General features: G+C 35.0%; 2 protein-coding genes and 1 non-coding gene across 3 annotated transcripts; 1 reads left to right on the top strand and 2 right to left on the bottom strand.

The window, feature by feature from the left end:
• Positions 1–10,093: 10,093 nt before the first annotated feature.
• LOC133034199 (uncharacterized) lies at positions 10,094–10,540 on the bottom strand. Its single transcript, XM_061109239.1, has one exon. It carries the CDS (start codon positions 10,538–10,540, stop codon positions 10,094–10,096), a length of 447 nt encoding a protein of 148 aa, XP_060965222.1.
• Positions 10,541–10,639: 99 nt separating this feature from the next.
• Positions 10,640–12,130, bottom strand: LOC133034197 (uncharacterized). The gene has a single exon (XM_061109238.1). It carries the CDS (start codon positions 12,128–12,130, stop codon positions 10,640–10,642), a length of 1,491 nt encoding a protein of 496 aa, XP_060965221.1.
• Positions 11,646–11,752, top strand: LOC115721617 (small nucleolar RNA R71). The gene has a single exon (XR_004012625.2). It is a non-coding gene; the product is annotated as a small nucleolar RNA R71 (small nucleolar RNA).
• Positions 12,131–23,757: the final 11,627 nt, after the last annotated feature.

Here is a 23,757-nt window from a genome sequence, read left to right as displayed (position 1 = left end):
GACTACGGGATAGTATGACTCTGTGTCGATCATAGCTGACAGGTTTACAAAGCCAGCGCACTTTCTACTTGTTCAAATGAATTTCTCTATTGATCAGTATGCTGACTTGTATGTTAGAGAAATAGTTCGTCTCTATGGTGTCCCAAAGTCCATTGTTTCTAATAGGGATCTGATGTTCACATTGAGATTCTGGGAGTGCTTACATCGAGCTATGGGTACTCAATTGAAATTTAGCACAACATTTCATCCTCAGATGGATGGACAGTCTGAAAGGACCATTCAAATCTTAGAAGACATGCTTTGGGCATGTGTGTTAAATTTTGAAGGATCATGGGTAAAGTACCTTCCCCTGATCGAGTTCTCATACAACAACAACTATCAAGCAACAATCAGGATAGCTCCTTATGAACTTTTATATGGAAAAAAATGCAAATCACCTATTCACTGGGATGAAGTGAGTGAAAGAAAGTTCTTAGGCCATGAAGCTGTTCACAGAACAAATGAGGCAGTTGATAAAATCAGAGCGCGAATGCTCGCAGCTCAGAGCAGACAAAAGAGTTATGCAAATCCAAAGCGGTGGAACATTGATTTCCAAATCGGAGATATGGTATTTCTCCGAGTATCGCCTATGAAAGGCATCAAACGCTTTGGTAAGAAAGGAAAGCTTAGCCCAAGATTCATTGTACTTTCAAGATCCTTGAGAGAATAGGGCAAGTAGCGTACAGGTTGGCTATAACCCCAGTGTTGTGTTGTGTAAAAATTAGATACGTAAGTGTACGCTGTCACAAACAAGTAATACAGTGATAAGTAATGAGTATCGTCTCCACAAGGACTGTAAAAATAAAATTTCTATTGCAAAAGTTAATTACCAAGCAAAATGCCTACAAATCAAAATTAAATGATTAATGAATCAACTAAAGGAGCAAGAAAATAAGTAAATTAACTCAAAAGTAGATGCAAGATGGAAATAAAAATGAGTTGTAAGCTTTTGAAGTGTGAAAGGTTTGAATTATTGAATCCCCCTATGTTTAGCAAAAACTGTGCGTTTTGCTGCAGCAAAAAGTTAGCAAATCTTTAGCAAAAATCCCAGGTTAACAAGAACTCCATTAAAGTGCACAAAACTCTTCCAAATTTTATACAAGCAATCCTTGGACCTGTTCAAACATATTCCTATGCCAAGCAAGCTCAAGAATACAATTTCAAGCATAGTTCTCAATTGTTACACAAGGATATAACATATTCCTATGTTATCTCAAATCTAATCTAAAAAAGATTAAGAACTTGAGTCATTCAAGCTAAGTCCATTACATTTAACCTTTCCAGAATTAAATATAACTCAATAATCAACCTATTGGTGGCCAAACAATATCAAGAAACTAGCAATACACACATTTGAATGAACATGAGAATTTTTACTAAATATTTGCATAAGAAAATTACTCAACTAAACATAGGGTTCTTCAACAATTCAAACCATTAAAAAGTTTAGCTCATAGCTAACTTGAGAACCACCATTACAAGATAAAATTTAGACATGGAGTTTGAATGTTAAGTTAAAGAAAATAAAAGAGACAAGAAAGAAATAACAAACAATAATAGAGGAGTTTTCCAAAAGGATGGATGTTGAATCTTGTTGTGCTTCTCCTATTTCCTCCTTCTTCTTCCTCTTCTTTCAATCTTCTTTTTTTCTCTAGAAAAATGGCAGCCAAGCTTCTCTTTTCGTTCCAGCCTTCTTTTCTCTAAATGGAGGCCTCCTTTTCTCTTCTCTCTCCTTAGGTTTAGTATCTTTTTGCCCCAAATAAACCCTACACATGGCATTTGATAGCCTCTCCATGTAATAGCTCCAGCCACCACTCTTATATTGCCACGTCATCTCCATAAATGCCACCTCTTTTAATGAAATGCCAACTCACCCTTTTTCTAAGAAAATAAAACACATCAGCCACTAACCTGTTTGCTGCAGCAAAAACTTCACAGAATTTCAGCAAAATTAAGAACATGACTAACTTGCCATTTTCTTTGCCAATTTATGCACAAGAGTTATTGATTTTTACTAACAACTTCAAATTACACACACAAACATAAAACACTGAAACTTTCACAAATTAAGAGACAAACATAACTTAAATGACACACAATTACATAAAAAAAAAAATGCTTAAAGTGATATCAAATAACTCTTTACTCAAGAGTTATCAAATACCCCCAAACTTATGACATTGCTCGTCCTCGAGTGATGAGAACAAAACTACAACAACTAGAACAACAAACAGCCCACAGAAATTCAAAATAAAAGTCACTGAACTGAACAAAGATATTCAACAAAAACAGGATGCAACTTGTCTTGTCAATGCACACACCTAGGGGAAATAGCTCTCAGGAATAATGTTTTGCAAAAGGCAACTGAATGAAGATCTTGTTCAAGCGTTAAACTAAATTCTTTAAGTTTAAATGCCGCTGCCCAAAGTAGGTGTCAAGTGCCCCTCTCTCCTTTTTTTTTAAGCATAGCTTTTCCTAAACAATTTCGATCAACTAACATTTAAACTAAACATTGGTCCTCAAGTTCAAATGATGCCTCCATAGGTTACCTAACAACTTCCTCTCCACTAATGTAGACACACACCACTCCAAGGATCAATGGGACTTTGCCAAGCTTGTAATGATAGGCTAGGGTGAAGGTAAGATAAGGAAAATTAGTTTCGGTTCGAACCACCCTAAACACATTGATCTTTATAGGACCTAAGCAATGCACAATAAATTTTTTCCTAAGGAAACCCCACAAACCAAATATAACTCTTGCCACTAGCTTTAATTCTTTGCTATTATATATATACATGCATATATTTTTTTTTGGCACCCCCAAACTTATTTTTGACTTAGATCTCTCTTTTTTTTTTCAAGAAAGGGGGGCACAATTTCTAAGTACAAACTTTTTTTTTTTTTTTGAATAATAAACTTATATAAAATAAATAGAAATGACATAAACTAGCTAGATAGCAAGAGAACAATAAAGGTGAGAACCACTCCCCCCCCCCCCCCCCCAAACTTAAAGAACAACATTGTCCTCAATTTTAGAAAAAGAGAAAAAGAAAATTGGCAAATACTCACCCAATTGACACTCACTCACTACGCTCCCCACAACTCCCAAATATGCAATAAAAATTAGTATCTTATAAAGACCAATGCGTCTTGGGGTGAGGTGAAAAAGAGAATGTATCTCTAGTTAGGCTATGTAGTGGCTAAAAAAAAGAAAATGTTAATATCAAGCTCAAGGGGGAAAACTAGGGATAAAATATTCATAAGGGTAGGCTTCAAGGTTCAAACGGTCCAAACACGGCCTATATCACTTCCTCGGGGTAGGGATGTCTAGGATTTCGCCTCAAGGAAAAATTGCTAAGTAATTCTAGAGGCTTAAACTCTCACAAAGGTTTAGTTCGAACTAATTAGTGACACAAACCATTTAGTCAAGCTATGAGCACAATCAAGAGAGGCAAACTTTCAACAACAAAGGGCAACCAACATGCTAACTTAAAGCAGGCAGCTTAAAACTCAAAAAGAAAAACATTCAGTTTCAAGAACTAAGTGTAAACACGACATCGTCATCGAGCCCCCCCAGCCAACACTAACAAAGACAAAATACAACCCGAACATAAAACAACAACAACAACAACTATAACAGAAAAAAAAAACAAGAACACAAACAGAAAAGACAAGTGAAAAATAAATACTGAAGCTGAAAGAAAAAGTACTCCCTCTGTCTATCCCTCGGGGTCATCCTCTGAAGCGCTAGAGTCTTTCGGAGTTTCTGGATCAGCCCATCGAGTAAACACTTCTTGCGGGAACACTGGGAAGTCAACTATTGGCCTTGGTGCCATTCGCTTTAGAGATTTTGCTAATGCAGTATCACGCGCCTGAACATAGCGAAAGTAGGTAAGTTGCTTCTCCTCAAGGTGTGCTAGGCGATTCATGATTTGTTCTTGCTGAGTGCGAGGAAGATTGGCAGAAGTCGGCTGACTGCTAGATGGCTGGTGACGTTTGGGAGGAGCAGTCGAGGGTGTGCAATGAGTGGCAACACGCTGAATTGAAACCAAATCAATGTTGATCCGCTCTCTCAGAAGTTCTTCATCGTCCCGAATAGCGACATCACCCGCTAGGCAAATCTGAGTGATGAGAGCTGGGAAAAATAACTTGCCGCCTTTTTTCTTAAAACACTTCCAAATTTCCTCATAAATGATCTTGCCCACATTCATTTTCTTGCCCGCCAGGATACAATACAATAAACAGAGGCGTGTCTGACTCACTGTGGTGTCATGTGTTGTGGGCATCAAAGAGCACTTAATAAAAGCAAGCCAAACACTCGCTTCAGGCCGTAGAGATGAGTGCAACAAAGTGTGGTGGCCGAAAGAAGAGATAGACCATTCAGAACCCGGGTGAGCAACAGCACGAAACACGGCGTCATATGGAATAGAGGCTGGGTTAATCCTCCAAATAGCAAACTCATCCTCAAGCGGAGCTGTCAATCCATATAAGTCGTTAATCACATCAGGAGAAAAGGGGACACTCTGACCCCTCACTCTAACGACATCAGGATACTTTGGATCAAGTGTAGCATAAAATGCAGGGGCAACCGAGGCCACAGCAAGCTTAGGAATTGCAAAAAATTTCTCCCACTTGTGCTCCGCAATCAAATTTGTAATATATGCAGGTAAAGCTTCCGGGGTAGGGAGAAAGTCGCGCTCGGCCAACTGGCTGCGGGTTTGCAATATCTCAAACCGCTCTTGATGACGGACGGGGTCGGTTTTGGCTTTAGGACGAGTAGTGGGGTTCTGTATAGGTGGTGGAAATGTGGAAGTGGTGCGCTTAGGCTTTGGTTGGCCCTTGGAGGTTGAGGGAGCTGTTTTGGCAGTTGGAGCTTTGGGTTTAGGTGAGGAGGCTTTACGAGGACGAGTACGGGGTGGTGAGTGTGTGGTGGAGGAAGCCAAGGCAAGGGTTGGTGGGATTGGGGGGATTGGTTGTTGCGGTGGAGGTGTGAGCAAGGTGTTGGCCGGAGCTTTACGCTTACGAGATTTGGATTTGGTGGTTGCCATGGCTCAATCTCACAACAATAAGCTCGAAAATATCTGCTACACAATTCACAACTCAATAGAATATTATTAACCAAAATCAATCACATCAATTTCAGTAGCATATCAACACATTGTAGTGACAATAACAATCATTCAACTTGAATATCCACCAATAGACTCAAAATCAGAAGTTAGCACAATTAGCCCTAGAATATGCAATCCTCTAAACATTATAGATTCTCAAAATGCAATCACCCAACACTAAAATTATCATCATTAATCAAAAATGGGCAGTAATGAAAAGATTATTTACACCACAGAACAAAACTTTATCCCTACAATATCACAAACCAAATCTTGAATAGAAATCTCACCACACATGGCCAATGACAACTACAATTAAGGACAAGAATCAAGATAGCACAGCATATTGCAGACTAATTTTTAGATTTAGCATGTATCTAATCAAGCTCAATGGATTGCAAAAGAAATTTCTCAAAACTTACAGAAATTTGAATGAGCAATCGCCTTGAAAATTACTTGACAGACTATCAATGGCACGCGAGATTGGGTCTCGGAGTTGTTTATTGTTGAGATGGGGGAGTTGATTGTGGGTTTCGGGTCTGGGCAAATCGGAGCAAGGCAAGGGGTGGCTGTGGTGGTCGGGTTCGGTTTGGCTGGCTCTCACGAGTGGGGCGGTGCAATGGCTGAGAAGGAGAGTTGATTCTGAGGAAGCAATGGCGGTTGAAAGTGGTCTGTGACGGAGGCGAAATGGGGATGGGCTGAAGGTGGGTTCGCCTGAAACAATGGGGGAGTTGGGTTCTGAAACAATGGGCGACTTTGGGTGGTTTCTGGTCGTGGGGTGGTTGTCGGGTCTGGAGAATCGAAGCAGGGGGGCGGAGGTCGACGGTGGTCGAAGGTGGGGGCTGGGGCTGATGTTTGCTTCAGGCGGTGTGATGAAGGTCGAATGGAGGGGGGTCGGGTCTGGTTGTGGACGGGGGAGGCGATGGGGAGGTCGAATTGTGGCTGGTCGAAGGTGGAGGCGATGGAGGCTGGTCGAATGGTGAAGACGATGGGAAATTTTTTTTTGAAATTAAATTTTTTTTATGTAAAAATAATATTAATATAAAAAAAAATTCTTTTTTTTTAATAATAGTAATAATATATATAAGTGAAATATGAGTAATATGTAAAAGATGGACCTTGCATCTCGTAATGTGAGTGATATTACGCCTGCTGTAGCAAAATTTCCACAAAAGCTCAGCAAAAATCTTGCTGAGTGCTCTTTGAATAGGTATCACTTTTGCTAAAATTTTGCTAGAAAAATGCTGCAGCAGGCGAAGGTTCTCCACATGAACGAAAATTTCTTTTGTGCTTCACAGAAATGCTGCAGCAAAATTTCATCAAAAATTTAGCAAAATCTCTAAACTTCCAAATCACCTCCAAGGCTCCAAATTGTGTTCCAAAACCACCTGAAACAACAAACCAAGTGTAAAATCTACCCAAACACTTAAAATAAAATTGAACAAAAAATAAAATAAAATAAAATAAAATTAAAATTAAAGGAAAATGAAAAAAATATATATATATTTTTCTTTTTTTTTCTTTTCTTTTTCTTTTCTTTCATATTTTTCTATATTTTTTTTTCTTTTTTTCATTTTTTTTCCTTTTTTTTTCAAAAATATTTACAATACTTGTTCTTCTTTCAACATTGGGTTGCCTAAAAATAGAATTGACAATTCAAACACAAGGCAACCCAACCACCTTCCGCTTCATGCATCCGCCAAAGTGATTGAGGTTTTTGCTCGATCGACCTCACCACCAAAATAATGCAATAGACGTTGTCCATTCACTTTAAATTCCTTTCCGAATTGCTCATTGCAAACATCCACAGCTCCATGAGGATAAACTTTGGTTATGGTGAATGGGCCCGACCAACGGGACTTCAATTTACCCGGAAATAACCTCAACCGCGAGTTAAAAAGCAAAACTCACTGCCCTTTCTCAAACACTCGAGGTTGAATTCTTTTGTCATGCCACTTCTTGGTATTTTCTTTATAAAGTTTGGCATTCTCATACGAAAACAACCTCATTTCCTCAAGCTCATTCAATTGTATCTTTCAAGCTTCCCCCGCCGCTTGGAGATCCATATTCAACTTCTTCGTAGCCCAATAAGCTTTGTGTTCCAATTCAACGGGCAAATGACAAGCCTTACCATAAACTAAACGGTAAGGAGATATGCCCAAAGGAGTTTTGAAAGCGGTTCTATAGGCCCAAAGGGCATCATCCAACCGTTGAGACCAATCTTTTCGAGTAGGATTCACCACTTTCTCCAAAATTCCTTTGATTTCTCGATTGGAAATCTCCGCTTGGCCATTTGTTTGAGGATGGTAAGCCGTAGCTATCTTGTGCTTGACACTATACTTAGCCAAAAGAGCCGCCAACACTTTGTTAACAAAATGAGTTCCCTCATCACTAATGAGAGCTCTTGGAGTCCCGAAACGAGTGAAGACATTCTTGTGTAGAAATTTCATCACCACCTTGGAGTCATTGGTGGGACTTGCAATTGCTTCCACCCATTTTGACACATAATCTACAGCCACCAAAATGAATAAATTTCCAAAGGATGGGGGAAAGGGTCCCATGAAATCGATGCCCCAAATATCAAACAACTCTACCTCGAGAATAACTTGCAAAGGCATCTCATTTCGAGCAGAAATATTACCAACCCGCTGGCATCTATCACACCGTCTAGCAAACTCATAAGCATCCTTGAACATGGAAGGCCAATAGTACCCCGATTGAAGTACTTTTGCAGCTGTTCTTTGGCCTCCAAAATGCCCTCCATAAGGCGATGAGTGACAATGCTTAAGAATGTTTTGAACCTCTTCTTGCGGCACACAACGCCGCATTACACGATCAGCACACTGCTTATAAAGAAAGGGTTCATCCCAATAATAAGACCTCACATCATGGAAGAACTTCTTAAGCGGTTGCCCTTTTAAATCAGATGGAGTCCTCCCACTCACTAAGTAGTTGGCAAAATCAGCATACCAAGGAGTGGAGTCTTGGTTTACTAAGCTCACCATCAATAAAGCTTCATTGGGAAACATCTCTTTAATTGGCTGCTCAACTTTCTTTATCTCATCATCACCTTCTAGTCTAGAAAGGTGATCAGCCACTTGATTCTCAGCTCCTTTTTTTATCCCGAATCTCCAAATCAAATTCTTGAAGAAGCAACACCCAACGAATCAGTCTCGGTTTGGTGTCCTTCTTGGCAATGAGATACTTGATTGCGGAATGATCCGTGTAAACCACCACTTTGGTTCCAACAAGGTAAGCTCGAAACTTGTCAAAGGCAAAAACCACAGCCAATAACTCCTTCTCTGTAGTAGTGTAGTTCAATTGGGCGTCAGCTAATGTTCTGCTTGCATAATAAATTGAGTGGAACACCTTCTCTCTTCTTTGACCAAGAACAACACCTACTGCAAAATCACTAGCATCACACATTAGCTCAAAAGGAAGTGACCAATCGGGGGCTACTATAATGGGAGCGGATACAAGAGCTTTTTTCAAAGTCACAAAAGCTTCATGACAGTCTTTGGTGAACTCAAAAGATCTATTCTGCTCAAGTAAAGAGCAAAGAGGCTTGGAGATTTTTGAGAAATCTTTAATAAACCTCCTATAAAAACCTGCATGCCCCAAAAAACTTCGAATTCCTTTGACAGTGGTAGGAGGTGGCAGCTTCTCAATAACTTCAACTTTCGCTCTATCCACTTCAATGCCCTTGTTAGAAACTTTATGACCCAAAACAATTCCTTCTTGAACCATGAAATGGCATTTCTCCCAATTGAGAACTAAGTTCGTGTCTTCACATCTTGCTAAAACTCTCTCCAAGTTAACTAAATAAGTGTCAAAAGACTCCCCAAATACCGAGAAGTCATCCATGAAGATCTCAAGAATGTTTTCCGCCATATCTAAAAATATCGCCATCATACACCTTTGAAAAGTGGCGGGAGCATTGTATAACCCAAATGGCATTCTCCGAAAGGCAAAGGTACCATATGGACAAGTGAATGTTGTTTTCTCTTGGTCTTCCGGAGCTATGGCAATTTGATTATAGCCTGAATACCCATCTAGGAAACAATAGAATTCTTTTCCCGACAAACGATCAAGCATTTGATCAATGAATGGCAGCGGGAAATGATCTTTTCACGTGGCCTTGTTCAACTTTCGATAGTCCATACAAACACGCCAACCCGTCACTGTTCTTGTAGGGATCAACTCATTGTTTTCATTAGCTACCACAGTGACTCCGCCCTTTTTTGGAACACATTGAACAGGGCTTACCCAAGAACTATCCGAAATGGGGTAAACGATGCCAAAGTCTAACCACTTGATTACCTCCTTTCTAACCACTTCCTTCATGATGGGGTTTAGCCGTCGTTGCTGCTCTACAGAATGGTTGCACAAATCTTCCAACAGAATCTTATGCATGCAAATCGAAGGCCTTGTACCCTTGATATCCGCCATGGTCCAACCAATGGCTCTTTGGTATTTCTTCAAGACATCAACTAACAAGCATTCTCTTTGGGCACCCAACATAGCAGAAATAATTACCGGCAAGGTCTCTCCATCTCCCAAATAAACATACTTCAAGTGACTAGGCAACGGCTTCAACTCTAACTCGGGTGGTTCTTGAATGGAAGGCTAAGGAGGCTTGAAATTGTTCTCTAACAACTCCAAAGATTCAAATGGCCTCCTAAACTTAGTGAAAGGCTGCTTTGACTCTACCCAAGTAACTTTGGTTTCTTCATCTTCACTTAAAGCTTCAAGCTCTTCAAGAGAACTTATCATCTTTTCCTCTTTCGAAGCTTCCTTGTGAAATTTTTCAGCCACAATAGAATCAATCACACTTATGCGAGAGCATTCCTCAATCTCATCCAGAAACCTCATGGCATTGAACACATTAAAAGTCACTTGTTGATCATTCACCCGCATAGTAAGCTCCCCTTTTTGCACATCAATCAAGGTCCTCCCGGTAGCAAGGAATGGCCTTCCAAAATAATAGGAACTTCTCTATCCGCCTCATAATCAAGAATGATGAAATCGGCCGAAGAAATAAACTTATCAACTTGCACCAAGACATCTTCAATTTTTCCTTCCAGATGGGCCATGGAACGATCGGCCAATTGCAAAGTGACGGTGGTTGGCCTTGCTTCTCCAATTCTCAACTTCTTGAAAATAAACATGGGCATTAAATTAACACTAGCTCCCAAGTCACATAAAGCTCTACCCACATCTCTTCCGCCAATGGTGCATGGGATTGTAAAACATCCGGGATCTTTCAACTTAGGAGGAATTTTGCTCTTCAACATGGCGCTACACCCTTCCGTCAAAGCCACTGTTTCAAACTCACCTAGCCTCCTTTTCTTAGTCAAAATGTCCTTCAAAAACTTTACATAGTTGGGCATTTTCTCCAAAGCTTCCACTAATGGTATGTTGATGTGGAGCTGCTTTAGAACGTCAAGAAATCTTCGGAATTGACCATCTTCTTGCTGCTTTTTAAATCTTTAAGGAAATGGTGGGGGTGGCTTGCTAAGTAACTTTTCTGCTGCATTTTGATGAGGAATTGCTGCAGCATTTTCTTCAGGTTGCTCCTTTTCCATATTAGAAGGTTCAACATTTTTCTCTACTCGACTTTGGATTGAAGTGGGCTCATTTTGATCCTTAGTTTCTTCCTCATTTGGCTCTAGATTTTTGCCACTCCTCAAGGTCACCGCCTTGCAATGCTCCTTTCCATCTCTTCTTGGATTTTCAGTATCACTAGGCAAAGTACCTTGTGGCCTATTTCGAAGCTCATTAGCTAGTTGCCCAACTTGATTTTCTAGAGTTCTCATGGAGGTTGCTTGACTTTGGATCGCAGTGTCATTCTTCGCCATATAACTCTCAGTTCTTGTCATGAAATTTTCTGTCTTGACCATGAAATCACGCATCATACTCTCAAGAGAACTTGTTTGGACACCTTGTTGTTGTGTTTGTTGAAAGGCTTGTTGAGAAAAACCAAGTGGAAAGTTGGATCTAGGAAGCATAGATGAATTACTAGTACCAGCCCCTTGATTTCTGTATGCCAAGTTTGGGTGTTGCTTGTATGTTTGGTTGTAGACATTCTGACTTCCCATGTAAAACACAGATGCAGGATTGAATGGGCAATTGTCAAAGGTATGAGCCTCACTACAAAAAACACAAGAAACCTCCTCAAGTTGTCCCACAGGTGAGGAAACATTCTGTTGACCCATTTGTTGACCCATGCTCATATTTTTGATCATATTTGGCATAGAAGCAACTTGGGCAGATAAAGCAGTAATGGCATCAACTTCAATAACACCGGCAACCCTCTTCCCCAAAGGTACTCTAGTAGTGGGCCACTGATAATTGTTGTTGGAAATTCTCTCAATAATATCATAGGCCTCATTATAGGACTTGGCAAGTAAAGCACCATTTGCCGAAGCATCAACCACCATGCGAGTATGAGCATTGAGACCGTTGTAAAATGTTTCCATTTGGATGCAATGAGGAATACCATGGTGAGGGCATTTTCGCAACAATTCCTTGAACCTCTCCCATGCCTCATACAAAGACTCATCTTCAAATTGTTGAAAGGAAGTTATTTCCTTCCGGAGCTTGGCATTCTTAGTGGGAGGAAAATACTTCATCAAAAACCGCTCTGCTAATTCTTCCCAAGTTGTAACCGACGCAGAAGGCAAGGAGTTCAACCAAACTCGGGCTTGATCTCTCAAAGAATAGGGGAACAACTTTAATCTCAAGGCATCCTCCGTAACTCCGGGAAATTTGAAAGAATCACTCACCTCCATAAATAGACGAAGGTGAAGGTGAGGATCTTCGGTGGGTATGCCACTAAACTGTCCCACAGTTTGAAGCATCTGGAACATAACTGGCTTCAACTCAAACTGTGGAGCTTGAATTTCTGGCCTCACAATGCCCGGATTGAGCTCATTGAAAAGAGGTGTTGCGTATTTGTCGGATGATTTGATCTCTATCATCTGCCATAATCACTGCATTTTGACCATTATTAGGGGCCATTTCCCCTTGAGCTCGTCGTCCATTTCCTTGGTCATCCATTATTTCTATTTCCCCTTGAGCCCTATGTTGAGCTCTTCTTCTCTCTCTGAATGTGCGCTCAATTTCGGGATCAATAGGATATAGATCAATATTAACAAATTCTTGGTACTCGTTCATATAAGATTTTCACCTGCCAATGCACAAGAGTCACTAAAAATGAGTACAAAATAATAGACTAAATTGCAAGCTAATGGACAATTACAACAAAATACATTTACAGTGTTGGAATTTATTTTACCAGGATCTTAGATCTACTCACAAGTATGTTGTTTAAACACCCTAAATATGAACTTTCTAAAATGATAAATTAAACACATATAGAGTTAAGAAAACCTTACATCGATGCAGCGGAATTAATGTCTCCTTCCACTCAGATCTCTAACCCTTGTATCCTTTCTGTAGCAGAGTATAATCAAGATCTGAGCCCGAATGTCCTTCTTCTTCAAGTTTGATCCTTCACAGTCTTCCAATCTATGATTGAGTTATTGCTTGCTGTGTGTGGGCACTTACTCTTTCACTAGGGTCGAAATTGATGAAGGGAAAAGAGGAAGAGAGGGTTTCGGCCAGGTATAAAAAGTGGGAAAGGTTCAATTTTTCTGAAGAGAGAAATTTCTGTCAGAAAGCTAATGAAAGCATGTGTTTTGACTGAGCCATCACTTTTTATTTATAGGCAACTAATAGGTTTAGGTTAGGAATTATTTGGCATTTAAATAATGAAAAAATCAATTTAAAACTCCACAATAAGTGGCGGGCCAAGGTGTAGTAGTGGGCCCCACTTGATTTTGCAGTTTTATCAAATTTTATTTCTATTTTCTCAAAAACGCAAATTTTCCAATTCTAACCTTTTAAATGCCAAAACTAATCATTTAATAACTAAAATAGATTATTAAATAATATTGTCATTTAATTTAATTATTAATTAGACATATAAAGTCCATTAATAAATAAATAAACCTAGAATCTCTTTTCTTTACAATGATTATTAAATAATATTGTCATTTAATTTAATTATTAATTAGACATATAAAGTCTATTAATAAATAAATAAACCTAGAATCTCTTTTCTTTACAATTTCACCCCTGCTTAGTGAAAATTCATAAAATCAGACATAGTCTAACTTTAGAATTATAATTGATCAATCACGAATCAATGAGTCTTACAAGCAGAATGTTCTAACTAGAATGGGGACCATGGATCTATATGCTGAGCTTCCAATAAGTGAACCAAATTTACCAAATAAATTCCTACTTATTAATTCTTCGTTGAATCCACTCTTAGAACTTAGAATTGCACTCTCAGGCTTATATAGAGCATATTGTATGTTCCACGATATCAATATGCTATCTCATTTAACCATTGTTATAATCTTATTGTGATTTAAAGATCCTCTATATAGATGATCTACATCGAGACGGGATTTCTTTACCGTTCTCACCCCTCAATGTATTTTGCCCCTTAAAACACTTAGCTACCTGTAAATGGTGTTTAGTGATCTAATAAATAGTCAGTTAAACAAGAGCTCATCCATTTACTTCTATTTGCTAAGCTCGAAGGGAATCATCACTTGACTTCTATACACCAGTAGAAGCTATAGATTCCATATTTATGTTCAGACTCCCACTCAATCATACTATCATGTTCCCAAAATATACGTCACCCTGACCTAAAAGTAGACTTAACTAATAAATCAAAGAACATGAATAGCACTCCTGAGTTGAGCCTAAGCATATCAGGATTTAGATTCTTTTAATCTTAATATCAACTACTGATATTGACTTGGAAAGATATGTATAACAGTAAGTTTGTAATATCTTAACTTAGTTGCAATATCGGTCCAGTCCAATGTATACTCCATACATTCGAAACTAGTATACTTTACTAATGTCCTGGAAAGAACATAACACTTACTCCAAGTGTAAGTACACATCATCGCTGATTATCACATTAGTGTAAATCCAATAACACTGATGAAACAGGGACTTATACTTTTGATTCATATGATCACAATCACATTCCACTGTGTTGACGATAATGTAATTGTGAATAAACATATGATCTGGATTTAACTGATTTTGTGTGTGTGAATGTAATAAACATATTTAAACCATTAGCATGTAAAATTCATGCAAACATCAATCACTTCAAATTTCTTATATTGATAACTAATCAGATTGTAAAGAGTTTCATTTAGGGCATAAAACCCAACAAACTCCCACTTGCACTAATATAAAACAAACTGTGCAAATAGGTCAATCTGATGTCTTGATCTTCAGATCAAGTGTAGTATATTTGAATCCACCCAAGCTTCTAGAAACTAGTTCATAAATACACTTATGAAACATCCTTTACTATATGCTTTACTCATCAAGGGATACTGAAATCTTTACTGTTTTAAAAGTACATCTGAATTAACAGAAGACATATCTCTCATATTTTAAAATATGTAATTGAGATAATACAGTGTAGACTTTTCTTCAGTGATATAACTTTCTTGGATTTTTGAATACACAAAGTTATAGTTCTCCTTTGGTAGAGCTTGAATTATTATACAATAATTCCTCCACCCCCAAAGTAAACACCATCTCAAGGATCTCGAAATGAGTTGGTGAGATACCAGGACAACTGATACACAGTTCCTTAATATCTAACATATAGATCACTTTCATAAATCTTTCTTGAATATCTTCTAATGTTCCCTATTTGATTACATCTAAGATAGCTCCCACTCAATAGCAGATGTCTGGTTAAATAATACTTTTAACCTCTGATTGTTTGGAGAGTTACCTAGTTTTGACTTTTGTATTAGTCTGAATCATTAAGTTAAGACTAAGTCATCAACATAGCAGACCAGTATTTGAAGTGAAAAATACATGCCAGAGATAAAGTAATCAAAATTAAGATACCATAAAATTTTATGAGGATTAAGAATTCTAGATTCAAGTCATTCGAATGGAGTGATCAAGAGTTCTTTATCTTATTCTCATAATTCTGATAAGCTATTCCTATCCATGTGAATGGTTAGATTTGATTTTCAGTAGTGTTCTTAAGTACCTATCACAAGTGTCAACCTGATGAAGATGGGTATAGAATTTTAAAATTCTCCCACTCAATTAAGGTAGTGTGAAACTTTAACAAAGAACTTTCAAAAGTATCAAACTTTTACTTACAACAGTAAAATCGAAATGGAACATACAATCAAGATCAAGAATTTATATTGATAATAGCTGACTCATTATATTACTTCCATGTTTAAAGAAGATATGTGTTACATAGGGAATTGTGGAATATACTCCACCCCTAAGAATATACATATAGGGTACTATGGATAACCTCCACCCCTAAGTATATAGAGATTATGATCCATTCATAAAAGTTGTAAAGATCATCATTCTCTAAGTGTGATAGAGTTTATGTGGAGTTGAATACAATCCAGAGTTCATTAGATATAAAAGATCGTTGAACTGCATAGTTTTCTTAACTTTTCTCCACCCCTATCAGATCAAAAGATCCTTTTATTAAACAAATTCTTAATAATTGTATTAGAATTAACAATTATTAATAAACATAGAAATAGTTTCTAGTGTTTATTTAATATAACTCTATGAAGAGATGTAAATATTATAGAATTTGCATCAATAATAAAAACACTTACACATGCAAACATATAAATATAATGTGGTAATAATTGATGAAGATAAAATAAATGAAGCTCATTCTCATACATTGCAATTGTGGAATTTCGAAAATTAAAGTAAACTTTATTAATAATAAAAAAAATGTATTGCAACAATATGAGAAAACCAAGGATAAATATCCCTAACTAAAACTTGAAATCCAAATTGTCTTTAAACTAAAACAATTAATTCAAAAATAAATTGAAGAGCTTCATCTTCATCTGGACAATTTCACCCTTTGATCCAACTTTTTGATCCAACTGATTTGAGTTAAAGTAGCTTGGCCTATAAGAAGAAGAAAACAAATAAACAAAGTTAGTCCAGAATCATAAATCCTATTGGATAACAATTCACTAAAACTCTTAAAGTTTATAGATAGAAATACCTTGTTTCTTTGCAAGAAGTTTAGGACACTGGGTTTCCAATGACCTTTTTCATTGCAGTAGAAACACTTTCCTTTAAGTGTAGCATCACCAGAAGGAATAGCCTTTTTATTCTTCATGGCTTTTGTTCGCTTCTTGGTGTTCTTCCACTTCTTCTTTGATTTGGGCTTCGAAGCAGAGGCAACATTTGCTTCAGGTTTCATCGTCCCATTACCATTCCCAGGATTGTGAGGTTTACTCCCTTTCTTCTTGGGTCCTCCAATCAAATTTTCATAAGTTTGAAGGTCATTGACTAACTCATGAAAGTCAATTTCCTTCTTATTCATGACATAATTTGATGTGTATGGTAGAAATGCTGGAGTCAGGCTATTCAAGATAAGACTTACTTGAGTAGCACTGTCCATTTCAGCACCATGATCCTGGGCTTCTTGGAAATAACTCGACATGAGGAGAACATGGTCACGCACATTTTGATGAGGTTCCATCCGTGCATTAATGTACTTCTTAGTCGCGTCAAAGCGTGACTGAAGTGATGCCTTACCGTATAGCTCATTTAACTTCGTCATAACTTCAGCAGCCTTCTCGATTTTAGAAAACAGAGTTTTGAGGGTGTCAACCATGCTAGAAAGCATAAAGTATAGAGCTTTGTCATTTGCTTTCTGCCAACGCTCATACTTTTCTTTCACAGCTTTGGAAGCATTGTCCCCAGGCACTTCAGGTGACGGCTCAGTTAAAACAAACAAGCCACTTTCTCCTATGAGAGCAATATTAATGTTCTCATTCCATATATTAAAGTTAGATCCATTCAGCTTGTTTTCAGTCAACAGTGATAACATGGGATTCATTTTGATAATACAGGATACTAAAAAATAATAGAAATCAACATATAGAAATTAATAATGGTTTAACACAAAATCAATTGAGAAATTATAAGCACATAGCAAGTAGGAATGATATGAGAAAATACCAAAAAAACAATTCAATCCTAAATAATTTCCAAGGTTTTTCAATAAACTGATATCAGTGTCCCGTTTAGGCGAGAGTCAAAGCTACCATCCATTGAATAGAGTTGTCAGCTCATCTAAAATGTTAAACATTCTAGCAACCTTTTATTCGATCAAGATTGGAATCCAGCGTTGTCCCGTTTAGGCGAGAGCCAAGGCTATTCTATCTTATGAGCTACTACCATTGTTTCTCAAATTGCAAGTCAAATATGGTCGCCACCATTAGGGTGATCTATACCATATAAAACACTTACAAACTACTTATCTTTCGAGATTAAACGGTGCGAAATTGCTAATGAACGTTCCTCCATTAGGGAGGATTACTCACTAAAACAAACGCGGTGTAAAACCCACAATGGAGATCGAATATCTTAATAATAATAAAGCTCATTCTTTAAAATGTATTTTTTTTTATTATTCTAATAAATAAATTCTCATTAAATTCGAAATTTAGAATTAAAGTTCAAAAATAAGAATTTAATATAATATTTATAAAATTATACTTAGATGGTGATTGAAATAAAATTAATTATTTCCATCTTAGTAATAATCTTAAATATAAATATTAAGGAAATTAATTTAAGTTGAATTAAATTAGATTAATTAACAACTTAAAAATTTCCTTGAGAATATATTTATTGAGTTCGAAAATTTAAAGTATAAAAACTATACAATTTTTGAAATAATAAAAATGGAAAAGAAATACTTCAAACAAAAATATCACCTATCTAGATTTTCTTTTGACTAATTAATTCAATTTCTAATAATATATATTTTAAATTCATTTATTTTAAATTAATCAATTAAATGAAAAAATCATTGATTGAAGTTGGCCCAAGAATTAATTAAAATAAATAATTAATTTACAACTCAATCTAGTTTTCAAAAATAAATTCGAAAAATATTGCATAAATAAAATGCAATTTTCGAAATTGATTAATAAAATAAAGGAAAAATATATATTTTGAAAATTATTTAAATTTAAGTTGAAAAATTAAATTTTCAACCTAAAAATAATTTTCTATTTAATTAAGTGTCATGAAAAATAAATATTTAAGTATCATGATGAAAATCAACTTAGATATTTAAATTTTTCAAGTTAATTAAATGTATTAAATTCAAGAAATAATAATTAAGTGTAGAGAAGGCTTAATTATTTAATTTCTAGTTTAATACTAGGAAAAATATACTTAACAAAATTGTACCAAAATTAATTATTTAAATAATTAATTTCACAAAGTATAATATTTTCCTATTTAAATATTAGAAATAATAAGTAGTCTATAAATAACTATCTAGAAAATATTTTATTTGACTAAGTATCTTTTCAACAAAAATTTGAAAAATATCTAATTTAAGTTATATAGAAAAAAAAATCTAAAACTTAAATAATTTCAAATTTATATTTAATTAAATATCAAAAATTAAGTTATAACCACTTAATTTGAAGATATCTTTTAAAGTTAATATCTTTTCGAATATTAACTTAAAAAAATATCTAAAATATTTTATTTTAAGTTAATATTCGAAAAGATATTAACTTAAAAAATATCTTAAGAATCTTTAATAACTAATGCCTAGGATTCCTCAACTTGATTTAAAATTTAAATCAAATATTCAAATTTAAGTTAGATAAGAAAAATCAGTTGATACAACTAATTTATAACTTAAATAGGAATATTTAATTAAATAAGCTCCAGAAAGAATCTAGTTAGTTAAAATTCTATATTTAATTAAATACAAGAAAAATACAAATAGTTTGTCTAGAAATAATATCTAAAACTAAAAGTGTTTTTCTTAAAATTAACTTTAAAATATTAAAATGAAAATAAATTTTCATATATTTTAAAAGTTAATTATGTTGCTAATTCAATTTTATTAGGTCAAACTAATATAATTAACCTAGTACAGTTATTCAAATCAGGCAAATGGGCCTTCACAATTGGGGTAGTTCATGTGAGGGGGTGCTGGGTTCAGTATGTCGTACCCACTTCTATGGCTCCCAACTCTCACACAAGGCCCAAAAGAGAGGAATTTAACCTTAAAATGAATAACTGTTATTAATTGAATAGGTCCAAGAACTAAATGGACCTAAATAAAATCTATCATGGTGTGACATTTATTTAGCAACAACCTATATGCATTTATATTAAAACAAAATAAACATATAGGCTCACACATGCACACTTTGGATGGGTCCTATCATGTTGCTAGCTCATACACAAATGAAAGAAGATTGTAAAATTTACTTGTTACAAATTATTAACTTGACCAAGGGAGCCATCAGATCATTAGATCTGGCAAAAAGTAACCATGGCTATTTGCAATCAAGTAATAATAGGTTTTGAAAACTTACACACAAGCTAAAACCACATACTCCTGCAACAAGGTTAGCTGGATAGTTGGAAGTAGGATTTATTTAATTTTAAATAAATAAATTTCGAAAAATAAATAATTAAATAAATAAATAAAAAAAATTAATTTTCAAAAAAATATTTATTTCGAAAATAAAAGGAAAAATTAATTTAAATTTCGAAATTATTTAAAAAATAAATATTTAAAATTAAACCTACTATTTTGAAAAATTAGGTTTCAACTAACCTAAATATCAATTCAAAATTTGCTAACTACTTTTGAAAATTAAATGTTATTTTATAAATAAAAATTAGAAAAGATAAATTAAATATCTTTTTCAGATTTTAAATTTAATTTAAATAAATAAAATAACAAAATTTAAAAGTTAGCAAAATATCTTACATCTATTTAAAATTACATGATTATAGTTATCTTATTTTAAATTTAAATAAGGTCAAATTATTTAAAAAAAAATAATTTAAAAAAAAAATTAATATCTGACCTTAAATTTAAAAAAAAAAAAAAAGTAAGATATAATCAAATTTAAAAATAAGATAGATAATTAAGCAAAAAGATAGATATTTACTAATTTCAAATTCAAATTACACTAATATCTTGAATTAAATTAAAAAAAATTAAATTAATTCATTATGATAATTAGAGTTGAATTAGGAATAGTAAATCTATAAATACAAAACTACACAAAAAATCGGAAGTTAATTCCATGAAAAAGCATAAAAAAACGAAGAAAAACAAAAATTTTGGGAGCTGTACGGACAGTATGCCAAGCATACTGTCCGCGCGCGTGATCCCTGGTGACAGCCGAGAAATCTCGGCGGAACAGGGGAAGTTGCAGGGTCTTGCGCGCACATAGGGGAGGCTTCAGACACCAGCTTCCGCGCCAGATGAAGGATTCAGACAAGAAATTTGTCTGAATCCGCGCGCGCGTATGAGTGCACAGTCCCTTATCTTTTTTTTTCGAATCTTCAAAAAATCATAACTAATTCAAATTAAATCGAAATTGAGTTCTGTAAAAAAGTAACTTGCTTAATTTTTTCTATACTATCCAATAAAAATAATTCCAGAAACAGAATTTCAATTATTTTTCACGAAAATTTGCAAACATCAATCAATCATCATATAACACTCAATAAAACATGAAACCATCCAAATAACAAACAATCGTTTTAAAGTCCAAATTTCATGCAAGTAAATCAATTACCCTGGCTCTGAGGCCAGTTGTTGGAATTTATTTTACCAGGATCTTAGATCTACTCACAAGTATGTTGTTTAAACAACCTAAATATGAACTTTCTAAAACGATAAATTAAACACATATAAAGTTAAGAAAACCTTACATTGATGCAGCGGAATTAATGTCTCCTTCCACTCAGATCTCTAACCCTTGTATCCTTTCTGTAGCAGAGTATAATCAAGATCTGAGCCCGAATGTCCTTCTTCTTCAAGTTTGATCCTTCACAGTCTTCCAATCTATGATTGAGTTACTACTTGCTGTGTGTGGGCATTTACTCTTTCACTGGGGTCGAAATTGATGAAGGGAAAAGAGAAGAGAGGGTTTCGGCCAGGTATAAAAAGTGGGAAAGGTTCAGTTTTTCTGAAGAGAGAAATTTCTGTCAGAAAGCTAATGAAAGCATGTGTTTTGACTGAGCCATCACTTTCTATTTATAGGCAACTACTAGGTTTAGGTTAGGAATTATTTGGCATTAAAATAATAAAAAAATCAATTTGAACCTCCACAATAAGTGGCCGGCCAAGGTGTAGTAGTGGGCCCTACTTGATTTTGCAATTTTATCAAATTTTATTTCTATTTTCTCAAAAACGCCAATTTTCCAATTCTAACATTTTAAATGCCAAAACTAATTATTTAATAACTAAAATAGATTATTAAATAATATTGTCATTTAATTTAATTATTAATTAGACATATAAAGTCCATTAATAAATAAATAAACCTAGAATCTCTTTTCTTTACAATTTCACCCCTGCTTAGTGAAAATTCATAAAATCAGACATAGTCTAACTTTAGAATTATAATTGATCAATCACGAATCAATGAGTCTTACAAGCAGAATGTTCTCAACTAGAATGGGGACCATGGATCTATATGTTGAGCTTCCAATAAGTGAACCAAATTTACCAAGTAAATTCCTACTTATTAATTCTTCGTTGAATCCACTCTTAGAACTTAGAATTGCACTCTCAGACTTATATAGAGCATATTGTATGTTCCACGATATCAATATGCTATCTCATTTAACATTGTTATAATCTTATTGTGATTTAGAGATCCTCTATATAGATTATCTACATCGAGATGGGATTACTTTACCGTTCTCACCCCTCAATGTATTTTGCCCCTTAAAACACTTAGCTACCTGTAAATGGTGTTTAGTGATCTAATAAATAGTCAGTTAAACAAGAGCTCATCAATTTACTTCGATTTGCTAAGCTCGAAGGGAATCATCACTTGACTTCTATACACCAGTAGAAGCTATAGATTCCATATTTATGTTCAGCACTCCCACTCAATCATACTATCATGTTCCCAAAATATACGTATCACCCTGACCTAAAAGTAGGCTTAACTAATAAATCAAAGAATATGAATAGCACTCCTGAGTTGAGCCTAAGCATATCAGGATTTAGATTCTTTTAATGTTAAGATCAACTACTGATATTGACTTGGAAAGATATGTATAACGGTAAGTTTGTAATATCTTAACTTAGTTGCAATATCGGTCCAATCCAATGTATACTCCATACATTCGAAACTAGTATACTTTACTAATGTCCTGGAAAGAACATAACACTTACTCCAAGTGTAAGTACACATCATCGCTGATTATCACATTAGTGTAAATCCAATAACACTGATGAAACAAGGACTTATACTTTTGATTCATATGATCACAATCACATTCCACTGTGTTGACTATACTGTAATTGTGAATAAACATATGATCTGGATTTAACTGATTTTGTGTGTGTGAATGTAATAAAAATATTTAAACCATTAGCATGCAAAATTCATGCAAACATCAATCACTTCAAATTTCTTATATTGATAACTAACCAGATTGTAAAGAGTTTTATTTAGGGCATAAAACCCAACATACAGTCCCCGGCAACGGCACCAAAAACATGTTGTGTAAAAATTAGATACGCAAGTGTACGCAGTCACAAACAAGTAATACAGTGATAAGTAATGAGTATCGTCTCCACAAGGACTGTAAAAATAAAATTTCTATTGCAAAAGTTAATTACCAAGAAAAATGCCTACAAATCAAAATTAAATGATTAATGAATCAACTAAAGGAGCAAGAAAATAAGTAAATTAACTCAAAAGTAGATGCAAGATGGAAATAAAAATGAGTTGTAAGCTTTTGAAGTGTGAAAGGTTTGAATTATTGAATCCCCCTATGTTTAGCAAAAACTGTGCGTTTTGCTGCAGCAAAAAGTTAGCAAATCTTTAGCAAAAATCCCAGGTTAACAAGAACTCCATTAAAGTGCACAAAACTCTTCCAAATTTTATACAAGCAATCCTTGGACCTGTTCAAACATATTCCTATGCCAAGCAAGCTCAAGAATACAATTTCAAGCATAGTTCTCAATTGTTACACAAGGATATAACATATTCCTATGTTATCTCAAATCTAATCTAAAAAAGATTAAGAACTTGAGTCATTCAAGCTAAGTCCATTACATTTAACCTTTCCAGAATTAAATATAACTCAATAATCAACCTATTGGTGGCCAAACAATATCAAGAAACTAGCAATACACACATTTGAATGAACATGAGAATTTTTACTAAATATTTGCATAAGAAAATTACTCAACTAAACATAGGGTTCTTCAACAATTCAAACCATTAAAAAGTTTAGCTCATAGCTAACTTGAGAACCACCATTACAAGATAAAATTTAGACATGGAGTTTGAATGTTAAGTTAAAGAAAATAAAAGAGACAAGAAAGAAATAACAAACAATAATAGAGGAGTTTTCCAAAAGGATGGATGTTGAATCTTGTTATGCTTCTCCTCTTTCCTCCTTCTTCTTCCTCTTCTTTCAATCTTCTTTTTTTCTCTAGAAAAATGGCAGCCAAGCTTCT

The sequence above is a fragment of the Cannabis sativa genome, chromosome 2 (genome assembly GCF_029168945.1).
Source record: "Cannabis sativa cultivar Pink pepper isolate KNU-18-1 chromosome 2, ASM2916894v1, whole genome shotgun sequence".
NCBI classification, from domain to species: Eukaryota; Viridiplantae; Streptophyta; class Magnoliopsida; order Rosales; family Cannabaceae; genus Cannabis; species Cannabis sativa.
The sequence above is the reverse complement of the archived record's forward strand: the minus strand, read 5'-3'. Positions and strand labels throughout refer to the sequence as shown.

Bases quoted from the DNA above. Each gene is read 5' to 3' on its own strand.
- LOC133034199 (XM_061109239.1), bottom strand. From the start codon at position 10,540: ATGCCCAACTATGTAAAGTTTTTGAAGGACATTTTGACTAAGAAAAGG.
- LOC133034197 (XM_061109238.1), bottom strand. From the start codon at position 12,130: ATGATAGAGATCAAATCATCCGACAAATACGCAACACCTCTTTTCAAT.